The sequence below is a fragment of the Haliotis cracherodii genome, unplaced genomic scaffold (genome assembly GCF_022045235.1).
Source record: "Haliotis cracherodii isolate W230 unplaced genomic scaffold, xgHalCrac1.p SCAF_15, whole genome shotgun sequence".
Lineage (NCBI taxonomy): Eukaryota > Metazoa > Mollusca > Gastropoda > Lepetellida > Haliotidae > Haliotis > Haliotis cracherodii.
Genome location: NW_027266270.1, coordinates 35,300,138 through 35,313,259, shown reverse-complemented (window position 1 = coordinate 35,313,259; position 13,122 = coordinate 35,300,138). Strand labels below are relative to the sequence as shown.

Sequence of the window (13,122 nt, the reverse complement as noted above, 5' to 3'; positions counted from 1 at the left end):
AGCCCGGAACACCAGAAATGTACCCATGTGGGGAATGAACCTGGGCTATTGGTGTGATGAGCGAATGCTTTAACCACGAGGCTACCTGACTACCCCTTGAGCCTGAACATTGTTCAGACTCTCATCCAATGGGATGTCAAGTACCTAGGTTGTCCCCAGTACCTAGGTTGTCATTAGGTGCCTTGAATGGGAATTGGATGGACACAATACTACTGAAGCTGTGCTAGACGTATCTGACACCTGTGGATTGGCAGGATGTTTTGGTTTCTTACTCCTGAAGGAATTCATTATTTATTCATTTTATTCTGTGTAACATGAAATATGGATCCCATTTTATCGCCATGTGTTGGAAGATCTTTGGAAATCCCTACATGTCTTTTGGTAGAGTATCAGAAATGAAAATCGGTTTGTATTTTTATTGTTTTCTGTTTCAGGAAATATTCCAAGTGACAGGAGAAGAATCACTCCGACGTCAATGGGTGAGGTGACGCAGGAGGAGTTCTGTGTCCTGAACAACAGGTAAGACACACCAACAGCCCACATGGGACTCCAGGGCCCCACCAACCTTAGCTTGTTGAAAGAGGTGGATCGGCTGTTCTGGCTTGCTGACATGGTGACTTGGTGACTTGGTGACTTGGTGACTTGGCTGATTGTGTGCCATCATGCCATGATGGCATTGGATGTAGCCCTTGCTTTCTGTCACTGGTTTGTCTGGACCAGACTCGATTACTTGCAGGCCACTGCAATGTAGTGGGAATATTGCAGAGTACTGTTTAACAAACAAACAAGTAAACAATCGAACAAGAATCAGGAGAAGGTTAAATGCATAGGCAGTATACAGTGTAGAGCATATATTTTGATACATGAAAGGGACCAGTTTTCAAGATTTGTTTCACAAAACATTGTTTATGTAGTTTGAAGATGATCCAACTATTTAGCATCCATTTAACTATATATTTTAACTTGTAATCTGACCATGGACAATTGCAATGGATCAATAATTGGAGCAATCATTTCAGCCCAACATAATACTTTACACTGACACATGTTTATATATCTTCCGCTGCTAAGAAGAGACTGGGATCACAGTCATCTTATCATAGCTATTTGCAGAGTTCTTTCCCTTGGGCATGCCTGAATCCTATCTTAAGGGGCTTGAATCCCTGATTATATTTCCAAGTTTGGCAGCACCATACCCATACTCGTGGGTTTCACCAAAGTGGTAAATGGCCAAGACCTGCATCACTTCGGGCTTTCCTCCCAGATCAAGTTGACATCCTGTGATATAACTGGAATAATGTTCAAAGCGACATTAACCCAACTCACTCACTCACTTGAGATGCTAGATGATTGATGCAAATATTGATGCTATGTTGATACTATATTGATGCTATGTTGATACTATATTGATATTATGTTTCTGTTGACATGTACATGTGACAGTGTGACAAATCACCACCATCTTTCCTCTGCAGGGTATCTCCCGTACCTCATGAGATGCAGACAAGAGGAAGACATCGCAGAACGGGGTCAGATCCTTTCATCCCACCAATTCTCGCTGACTTAGCAAAGTCATGTGATAATTATCTTCCACGGAGAGGTAAATGATGTGGCTTGTTATGGCTTCTATGAACTGTTGTCTTTTCTATCCTGATTTAGGAAAAGCTTGAAGGGACGTATGTAAATACTTAGAGTTATCCAAGGTTTGACACAACCAAAAATGATAAATAAAGAAGGAATACGTACGGAACAAGCTTTTGCTTTGAGACAAGTGTAAGTTCAACACATCAAAGTTCGACACAACAGTGTTCATCTGGATGAGCCATCAGTAACTAATTCAAAAGTCTCGTCCTGCTTGATGTAACCAGTTGCTGTAGCCGATCGTCACCACTCAACTCCGACTCCGACCTGCCTAGTTGAAACAGCTTGGTTTGATTCTCTCTATGGAAGTCCATTGCTGGAAATACCAAATAAATGCCACCTTCATCATTTTGTAAATGTTTGTATAAAAATTAAATTAAGTTTTAAAATATTTTAATTTAGTTTTGGCCTGTTCATAAGTTGCCCTACTGTTGCTCAGGCTATAACAGTCTCCATCATGGTGAGCATAGGTGTAGCCTAGTGGCTAAAGTCTTCACTTGCCACACAACCTGCCAGGGTTTGATTCTCACATGGGTGAATATGTGAAACCTTGTGTCTCTATCACTCCATGGCACTCACTACCCCCAAGTCAAATCCTAGATCTGCCTCTGATCTCTGTCTTGGTATCTCCAGGGAGGTCACTGTCCAACAGTGAAGAGTACGACCTGGACGAACAAATGAGGATGACCCCGTTACGGACGCCACTTGACCGGGAGATGACCAATCTCAACATCCCCACCACCATCCCCGAAGTCCTAACCCCTCGGACCACCACCAGTGCTGTGTTTGTTGACATAGGTAAGATTAGTACATGATAATGTGTTACTGACGACATTACTTTCTAATCAAAGTCTGTCATTTACTAACAGATGGAGGCTTAGAATTGGTCTTCAGCAACCCATGCTTCTCGTAAACAGCGACTAACAGGATCAGGTGGTCAGGCTCACTCACTAGTTGATGCATGTTATCCCATTTGCATAGATCAATGTTCATAATGTCAATCACTGGATTGTTTCATCCAGACTTGAATATTTACAGACAGTTGTCATATAGCTGGAATGTTGCTGAGTACAATTTAACATCAAACAAAAAAACAAACATTTCCAATGTATTATGGTGTATATTTACAAAAAATACCGGATAAAAAGCCATTTGAGAGCTCCAAATATGAATATGAATATTTATAGCGATTCTCTATGCTGTATTTCTGAAATTGATGAATGGCTTTTTTGTTTTTTGTTGAACTCCTGCTTCACCTTGTCGTTTCCTATAGAAGACACAAACCGCAGCTCGACCCCAGCACAGCTGATCAGTCTTCATCCCAACTCCTCCAACGTGCTGCCTCCCACGCCAACCTTCATCACCCAGAAATCCTACAGCATCCTAGATGCAAAACTTGTCCACATTGCCAAGGAGGGGGACTCTTCCAAGGTACGGCCCTCACCAGGATGTTTAGATGGAACCGTAGTTGTTCTATGATAATAATTATTACCCATAAGGTGCACCAGTGTAAAAATCACTTCATGTCAATCACTGGATTGTCTGGTCAGGACTCAAGTATTTTACAGACCGCTGTCATATAGCTGGAATAAACAAACAAACAAACAAACAAATCATGTGCACCAGTGTATTGTTTCCGTCATCAGGACAGCGTTGTTGATGTCATTCGAATCTTATTTTCACGTAAGCACAGAATGATGCCACACTAGAAACGACGTGATAGCTGAAGAATGTTGACGTCATTTGACAATTGTGCTTTTCTAAACAATGATCCTGGTCAGTGTATTTTTTCTGAAGGGGAGCTCAAAGGGAATAAGAAATAATGGGTGTTAAAGAAGTTGTAACACTCACCGGTGGTTATGCTGATTTTACAAAGCTTGTGTAAGAACTCTTGCTGTAGCACTGGAAATACAAGAATTCTGACTCTCATTTTGTAAAATCAGTATGACTCTCATGCTTGTATAGTGATATAAATGATAATAATAATAAGAAGAAGTATAATTGTAGCATGCTCAAAGCTTGAATAAATAATATAAAGGAAATTGTTTCATGAGCCTGAAATAAATGTGAAAAATCATGCGTATCTGCCTACATGGACAGTGCTAAACTAACTGTAGTGGTCGAATGTGTACTCAAATTTTTAATTCGAAAAGGTGTGAATTTCATTTCTATTGGATCTTTTCAGTATTCCATACATGTCAAGATCTGACAGACTCTCCATAGGAGGAAGGATTTCACTGCCCATTCAAAATGTAGTTTGTATGAAGGAGCAAATCAGATGTGGGCTTTCTAAAACAATTCAGATATCAATGTTCCCTCTGTAGTAAACACTTAGAAGAATATGTGGCATGGTGCTCAGAAACGACAGGGTGTATTAACAAGTATATGCTGCTCCAAATGTTTTCAGTTGCTCGTACCATTAATTTAGAAGCCTCAACACTGACTGACTGATTAGAAAGTTCACCCGATGTAACCTCCCATAAAGTGTTAATCCCATCTTGATGAAGAGAGTCAATCATCCTTTCCTTTGCAGGAATGTTCCCCAAGGTCAGATGAAGACCTGCCCAAGATCCCAAAGGAGCAGGTGCGTCTTGCGCTCAGCAACCCCTATGAGTTGTTGCGAAGCCGCTCGCTGTTGAAGGAGGAGTTTGTCATAGACGAGAGTCGACCCAAGGACCCTCTCCTCCACTCCTCGGGGAGCGACCCCACGTCCAGTGCCAGCAGCTTGTCCTCCTCCCCCAGGGATAACAGTGTCAACATCCTCATCCTCAACAAGACAGGGAAAAGTGTCAAGGAGTATCATTCCCCATTGTCTAAAGTTGGTCGCTACAGTATCAGTGGTCCGAACAATAATGTCGGAGAACGATTCCGGAATAAAGTCACTCGGAGTAAGAGCTTATCCAGCACTCCCAGTAGATCAAGATCAAATGAGAAATTATCGGAAATGCAGAACGTAGGCATATCGGGAAATGTTTTGAAAAAGCCAGTTTATAAGCAAAACAGTTTGGATTCTGCAGTGCAATCCAAAACTAAAAGCAGTGGTTCAAATAAGGATATTTCCAAGACAGGTGTGGATCATAATATGAATAATTGTGTTGTGCCGGGTAACGATAATGGTGATGTTCTCAAAGGATGTGATAATTCTGTTCAAATTTCTTCTGTGAGTGGTGGATGTGATAAAACTTGTGAAGTGACAGATTCGAATCTGAAGTCAAATCAGCCAAATACCACAAGCAGTGCCAGTACAAGACAGCCAAATACAAAACAGGGTAGTAATCAAAGAGTGAGTAGCTCTTGTGGTATTGCAAAGAAAGCTCAAGGTAGTCCCTCAGCTAAGTCCTCCACAGGAGTTCAGAATGTACCCAAGATTGTTAGAAACACTAAGACACCTCGAGGCAATAGAGTGAACAGGAATGCTTCTCCGCTGCGATCTAGCAGTGGAGTCACGTCATCAAGAGCAGCAAGTACTCTCACATCCAGCTCTGTAGTAGTAAGTTCAGCAGAAGACTGTAAAAACTGTTCAGTTATGCCTTCTCCCAGTTCACCTGACACAAAGGCAGTGACAATAAGTGTTAATTCAGCTTCCGAAAATATTCCCAAAAATGTGTCATCAATTTCGAAAAATTTTGGTTCTAAAGAAATAAATTTAAGATCAGGATCTGCCAAACCTGCCGTAGGGAGTTTATCCAAAGGAAATTCTACCGCAATCAACCAGACAAAGCAATCCTCAGTTCAGGCATCTGCTGTAAAAACTAAAGTAACTCCTAGAAAACCAAACACAGCCTCATCCAAGACTGGAGCTACGCCTTCAACAACACCAGCCTCTGTATCTTCAATATCAGTTCCTTCAAAGTCCATTCCTTCAACCTCAGTGTCTGTGTGTAAAACATCTTTGAAAGAGTCCAACTCTGTGTGTAACACTGTGTCTTGTTCAACTAAGCTATCTGCTGCTGTTCCTAGCAGCACACAACATCCTAGTGTGCACACAACATCTAATCCAGCCTGTTCTGTCTCATCACCAAACCAACCCAAGTCTGAATCTAGTTCTCAGGAACCTGCCAAGGTGCTTACACCAAAACCTGTGCCAAACTTAGAAAGTCCTATGAAATGCCTTAGATCTCCATCTGATAGCCAGCTCAATGTTAAGAGCAGTAACAAAGAAAAGGGTAACAATATGAGAAAGTCCGACAGTTGGAGGTATGTTAAACCATGTCAGGAAAACAAAGAACCTCTTGTGAGAATCTCCTTACCGGGGAAAGATCCTCGGCCTCAGATATGTGAACCTGGCAGTATAGGATCAACTGGAGTCATGCAGACACCGGTCATAGTGAATCCGTTTGAGAACTGGATACAACCTGAGATTGTTATCACATCACGGACATCAAGTGATGACCATAACAATACTGACATTACCAAAGGAGGAACTTCATCGTATGGTTTCGTTATTGGCAAATCTTCGAAAGATGCTACATGTAAGCTGAAGAAAAACCGGAATGTTAAAAGTGCTAAGAAAACTAAAGAAATGAAAAGACCAGTTTCAGGCGGTCAAAGACAAAGTTCAGGTCGTCGAAGAGGTGCAAAGAGTCAAGATTCTAAGACCAGTGAGCAATCTGAAAATGGACGTGTCAAAAGTGGGAAATCTGGCAAAAGGGTTAAGTCTGGTCGAAAGCGTAAAAAGGATTTGGAAACAGAAGCATTGAAAACAAATGCAGCCAAACCTGATGTGGTTCTCATTTCAGGCATAGGATGGCATGTTGCAGCAGGTTGCAATGACACATCCGATGTGAAGGTCGCAACTCATCTGTATTGTTCTGACTCCGAAGATTCTGATATTGAAGTCATCAACCCTGAAGATAACTACTTTAAGCTTCTCACTGCCAGAACTGAGGGCGCTGTGAGCCCCAGCACACCAAGGTTTCAGGAAATAAAAGCAGCTGCGGAAGTCCGAATTCCTCTTCCCGTGATGAGCCATGACGGTTTTCCTCCCATGAACCTGGACATGACCCAAGAGGTGTTTCCAGCACCCAGGGACAATCTGACATCTTTTGCAGTCAGCAACGCAGAAGAAGAGGAGGATTACACAAATGACTTTGATGACCTTACAAATGCTCTCCATAAGGAGATAATGTTGGGTAAGTTGACTCCAATACCTGAAAGTCCATCTGTGTCTCACAGTGTTCAGGCAGCTATCAATAGGTTTGATCAGACTGTGAAAGAGGACCAGTTGAATAAGATGCTCGGTATCATAGCCGGGGAGTCACTGTCCAGTCAACAGGCTGAAGCTCTGAGACAAGCAAAGAATGATTCATGTACTTCGGCTGATTCTAGAGTCAGGAGATCAGGATCAATAAGAAAAGAGGTTTTGACACATGAGTCAGCAAAAGCCAGAGTTAAGGCTACAGGTAAAACAGAAAGTCCTGGGTCAGCATCTAAGAAAACTGTTCCAGGAAAGACGGTTGTGAAGAGCAAAGCAAGTAACTCTGGTATCAAAGGCAGCACTTCAAATGTGAAAGGCAGCAAAGAAAACCTCAGTCTCCTCAAGGAGGAACCCAAAGGTGCTGCATCCTCTGAGAAAGGTAAACCCATTGAAGCTGAGGCGAAGGAGGAAGACAATCTTTCCAAAGGTATAAGACGAGAAAGAAAGTTTTCTGAGTCTAAAAAGGAAGATGAGGAGATAGATGAAGCTATTGAAGAAATTCTGAATGCCACGGGGAACTCCCTATCATCAACGCTGAAGTCAAACAACAATAATAAATCTTTAAGTAGTACTCTGACTGAAGCAGACAGGAATGTTCTCAGGAGACTTAAGAATAATGAGTCGATGTTCCATGCCAAAACTGCTGATAAAGATGATGTAAGACATTCTGACAGCTATGCACAAGACACTAACCCAAACCTACTCAAAGTGTTCCATGCGGAAAATTTCAACCTTGGGTCTAAGGTCAAGGCAATGATAGATGCTGGTGCTGAGCCTTCAAAGGTCAAGGCTATGATTGATGCTGATGAAGAGGCAAAGCAGCTGGCCAAAGTGATGAACTCTTTCAGACACATGGAGCTTCATGCGGGAGGTGCTGGAGGGTCTATGCGGTTGTCAAAGGACACACCAAGGAAACATAACTCTGTGCCTAGGCCTGAAGGCAGCTCTGATGGTCCAAGCATGACTCGTAAGCCTCCCTCAGGGCGACCTTCTTCAGCAGGAGGTCTTCGTAAAGGAAAGTTTCATGAGATGAAGGCAATCACTCCAAGAATACAAATAAATCAGTCTTCTCTCAAGGTAATTATTCCAGATTTCAGGGCTCAAAAGTCTGTTAGTCAAAGACTAGATGGAATTTCCTTCTGGCCTATAACATTAACCATTAGGTAGATTGCAACCCTGTAGCAAATCCTTTTTGTGGGGTATTGAAAATAAAATCAATTCCTAACATTCGGTTCGGGTGGGGGTTAGCCCAGTTTTTTAAGTGTTCACTAATCACAACAGAGACCTGGGTTACATCCCAGCAGGGGGCACCGGTGGCCCAGGCGTCTAAGGCGCTGCGATTCACTGTGCAGAGTTACGTCCCTTAGGCACGCCAGAAACCTTTGATTGTGGGTTTGAATCCCAGTTTGCCCTGATTATGTTTAGAGGTTTGTCAGCACCATACCCGTGCTTGTGGATTTTACTGAAATGGTAAAGGTTCGAGACCTGCAACACCTCGGATTTTCCTCATGCCATGATGTAACTGGAATAATGTTAAAGCCGCATTAAACCCAACTATATCCCTCCCACAATAATACAGCATGTAAGCCAGTCTTGATATTCCCTACTTTGAATGGATATTCCTGGAGTATTGCTATAAAGCAGTGTAAAAGCAGAGTCCCTCACTCACTATGAAATGTTTATGAAGTCTATTTAGAAGTAAGCAGAGGGCTGACAAATAACATGAATCTCAACACATTTTGATGAAACATTAAAAACAATATAAAGATGGTGTGTACTGTAACAATTTAAGGGGTTGTAGCTTTGTCTTTTCGGCATATGTTGCTGTGACTCACATTCTATCTTTCTTGGGACAGTGGGAAAGTTAAACCGTTTGGCTTGTCATGAGGAAGACCTGTTTCAATTCCCTGCATGGGATGTTTCCTGCGATGATATTAGCTTGAATTTTGCTAAAAGCGGCGTAAAACCAAACTCACTACTTTTGTCCAGCATGTTGAGACGTCCATAGTCCAGGAGGAGATGGATGTTCTGGAGAAGTTGTCCGAAGCTGTAGCTGCTGAAGTTGCAGATCCTATACTTGCCAACACATCTGATGGGGAGGTGAGCCCTTGTAGAGTGTCTGCTTGTGAGCCCACCTGTCAACCAGTACTTTATGGCAAGGCCTGATACTAATGTGTAGCACGTTTAGGTGTATTACCAGGATATTCTCATGTCAACTGAAATATTTTTGTATTATAAGAGAACAAGAGGCTCTATGCGTATAGAGACTATCTGTGGAAAATCTTTGAAACTCTGTCTTGTGTATTGGTGGCCATGGGAACCATTCTCCATCTCAGACACTAGTGGCCTAGGAGCCTGTGTATTGTAACCTTGGAAACCATTCTCCACTTCTGACACTAAGAGCCTGTGTACCAGTCTCCATCTCAGACACTGGTGGATGAACAGTCCCTTGTATTGGTTACCTTGGAAACCATTCTACCTCTTAGACACTGGTGGATGAACAGTCCCTTGTATTGGTTACCTTGGAAACCATTCTCCCCCTTAGACACTGTTGGATGAACAGTCCTGTGTATTGGTTACCTTGGAAACCATTCTCCCCCCTTAGACACTGTTGGATGAACAGTCCTGTCGATTGGTTACTTTGGAAACCTCATTCCACCTCAGACACTGTTGGATGAACAGTCCTGTGTATTGGTTACCTTGGAAACCTCCCTCCACCTCAGACACTGTTGGATGAACAGTCCCGTGTATTGGTAACCTTGGAAACCATTCTCCACCCCAGTCACTAGTGCCTGATGAGGCCATTGATGTCAGTAGCAATTAGCATGTCACATCTTTGTCACCGTGTACCCTACCTTGCAGACCCTGTGCAGTCGACTGAGTGGCCGCAGAGGAAGCAGAACAGGCAGTGCCTGCACTGAGGACAGTATTGGGTCCAGTATTGAGGAGACAATTCAGTGGAAGAAAGGAAATGTCCTTGGCAAAGGAGCCTTTGGAACCGTGAGTTTCAGTCATGTTCACCTTTCAGAACAATTAAAGGTTTCCTATGTTTGCAATTGTCCTATTCTGACACACTTTGAAAATACATATTCAAATTTGAGTAATATTTGGCAATATTGACACAAAAATCTAGTGAGTTCTGTGTGTTTAGGCACCAGATCATCATTACAGCAATGTTCTTGTGCCAGTCCTAATCTCATTTGATGTTTTTTGAGATGGACTTGAGTGAAAAAACATGGTTTTTTTTATGCTTGTCAAGTTGATTATGTGTTTTCATTGTGTGTCAGTATATTTCTTTACATATTTTCCATTTTCAGTGTTATAGAGTAATTTCAGGTTGGGAAACTTTATTTTCCCTTCATTATCTTGTCAGTTTGGATTGATGAATAACTTGAAATAGGTTCACACCATCACACTGAACCCAGTGTTATTCTAGGGTTAGATTTACATGTGTCTGAGGAGGAACTGAGGAGGAACTGTTAGCTGTGATACTGATATTAACATGTGATATATTTCCTATATTGCCTGTGTGTGGGTGTTTGACCTGACCAGTGTTAGCTGTGTGATATTGATGGTAGAATGTACTACATATGTTGCCTGTGTGTGGGTGTTTGACCTGACCAGAGGGTTGATGTGATACATATGTTGCCTGTGTGTGGGTGTTTGACCTGACCAGAGGGTTGATGTGATACATATGTTGCCTGTGTGTGGGTGTTTGACCTGACCAGAGGGTTGATGTGATACATATGTTGCCTGTGTGTAGGTGTTTGACCTGACCAGAGGGTTGATGTGATACATATGTTGCCTGTGTGTAGGTGTTTGACCTGACCAGAGGGTTGATGTGATACATATGTTGCCTGTGTGTGGGTGTTTGACCTGACCAGAGGGTTGATGTGATACATATGTTGCCTGTGTGTGGGTGTTTGACCTGACCAGAGGGTTGATGTGATACATATGTTGCCTGTGTGTGGGTGTTTGACCTGACCAGAGGGTTGATGTGATACATATGTTGCCTGTGTGTGGGTGTTTGACCTGACCAGAGGGTTGATGTGATACATATGTTGCCTGTGTGTGGGTGTTTGACCTGACCAGAGGGTTGATGTGATACATATGTTGCTTGTGTGTGGGTGTTTGACCTGACCAGAGGGTTGATGTGATACATATGTTGCCTGTGTGTGGGTGTTTGACCTGACCAGAGGGTTGATGTGATACATATGTTGCCTGTGTGTAGGTGTTTGACCTGACCAGAGGGTTGATGTGATACATATGTTGCCTGTGTGTAGGTGTTTGACCTGACCAGAGGGTTGATGTGATACATATGTTGCCTGTGTGTAGGTGTTTGACCTGACCAGAGGGTTGATGTGATACATATGTTGCCTGTGTGTAGGTGTTTGACCTGACCAGAGGGTTGATGTGATACATATGTTGCCTGTGTGTGGGTGTTTTACCTGACCAGAGGGTTGATGTGATACATATGTTGCCTGTGTGTAGGTGTGGTGTGGGCTGACCAATGAGGGAGAGCTGATTGCTGTGAAGCAGATTGACCTGAACACTACAGACATGGACAAGGCTCACAGAGAGTACGAGAAGGTGCAGGAGGAGGTGGAACTCCTCAAGAATCTCCGACACAAGAACATCGTGGGGTGAGTGAAGTACCTGCAGAGTTTCCCTTCACCAGTAGTTACCAGCTAGTGACTTCCAGAAGATGCTCTCTTCTTTCAAACCTTTGTGGCAATTCCCTGCATCCAAACCTACATGTAATGACTTGACTTCTATATATAATAGACTTACAAAATGACAAAAACATGTAATGGCATGGGATGTTGTTCATGACTTCAACCACTACATTTACACTCGCTCACTCACACACTGTTTTTCAGGTACATGGGCACAAGCTTTGAGGACTACACAGTAAGCATCTTCATGCAGTTTGTGCCGGGCGGATCTATCGCCAGCATCCTGGCTAGGTTTGGAGCCCTGGATGAGTCAGTGTTCCGACGCTACACTCGACAGATCCTCGAGGGCGTGGAGTACCTTCATGAGAATGATGTCATACACAGGTAAGCAATCTCTCCCAGGAGCTATAGGGCTAACCCTGTTTTCTATTGCCCTGCTGTTTACTGTGCAGAGTTACTCCCCTTAGCTGTGTCAAAATCTGCTGATTGTGGCTGATTGTAGCGTGTGATATATTTCCTATATTGCCTGTGTGTAGGTGTGTGACCTGACCAGTGAAGAGGAACTGTTAGCTGTGATACTGATAGTAGCGCGTGATATATTTCCTATATTGCCTGTGTGTAGTTGTGTGACCTGACCAGTGAAGAGGTAAAACATCTTTGACCCGGTCACTTTGGGATTTCTTCATCATTATATGACTCTGTATGATACGATTGTGTTCAAACATGTTCAAAGTAATGTTATATGTCACTCATTTGCAGGAACCTATGATTAAGTGTACCTCAGATAATTAATACACAGTGAGTGGTCTGTAGTGTCCACAGAGAGATCTTAGCGCTTGTGGCATGTCTGTATAAAAGTATGGGAATTACAATCATCTTACTGCTGAGATTGCTTTGTGGAATGGGGCCCTGGACTGAGTGTGGTTTTGATTGTATTGTCAGATGATTCCGTATGAACAATGGGACCATGTTGGTTTGTACTATTCCATTTCTGTCAATTTCGTCTTGTACTGGAATATCAGAACATTTTTTTTCTATAATGTGAAATTTTGGAAATTTCAAATTCTTTACAAGTCTTTTTTTTACCAAATTTAGGATATGCAAAACTGATTTATATTTGGTTAACTTATCAAGAACAACCAAGCGCATTCACTTGTTATGAACAGCTCTAAGACTGCTGATGTGACATTAATCAATAATCACTCACTCACACAACCACTCCCTAAAATTTCCACTGACTTTATGGTTATAGACAAAAAATATTTAACAAAAATTGAATTCTGTGGAAAAGAAAATGTTTTGAAATGATTCCTTAAAATGGAAAATTTGTTTTCCTTCACACGTTCCAATATTTCTTTCTTCAGAGACATCAAGGGCGGCAATGTGATGTTGATGCCCAATGGTGACATCAAACTGATTGACTTCGGCTGCGCCAAGAGACTGTGCATCAACCTCAGCATGAGCCAGAGTCAGATTCTCAAATCCATGAAGGGCACTCCGTACTGGATGGCGCCGGAGGTGGTCAACGAGACCGGCCATGGCAAGAAGTCAGATATATGGTGCGTGCTTTGTGGATGTGTTTTGGGATAGAATTGGGCTACAGAGGAG

At 42.5% G+C, this 13,122-nt stretch overlaps 1 protein-coding gene across 1 annotated transcript in view; it reads left to right on the top strand.

Moving 5' to 3' along the window:
- Positions 1-13,122, top strand: part of LOC139462560 (uncharacterized) — a 63,230-nt gene that overhangs the window by 47,423 nt on the left and 2,685 nt on the right. Inside the window, exons 13-22 of the mRNA XM_071244381.1 lie at positions 435-519; positions 1,476-1,600; positions 2,275-2,439; positions 2,915-3,072; positions 4,175-7,915; positions 8,828-8,938; positions 9,701-9,838; positions 11,330-11,481; positions 11,719-11,898; positions 12,879-13,073. Coding sequence (XP_071100482.1) covers positions 435-519; positions 1,476-1,600; positions 2,275-2,439; positions 2,915-3,072; positions 4,175-7,915; positions 8,828-8,938; positions 9,701-9,838; positions 11,330-11,481; positions 11,719-11,898; positions 12,879-13,073 — 5,050 coding nt within the window. The remainder of the gene's footprint in view (positions 1-434; positions 520-1,475; positions 1,601-2,274; positions 2,440-2,914; positions 3,073-4,174; positions 7,916-8,827; positions 8,939-9,700; positions 9,839-11,329; positions 11,482-11,718; positions 11,899-12,878; positions 13,074-13,122) is intronic.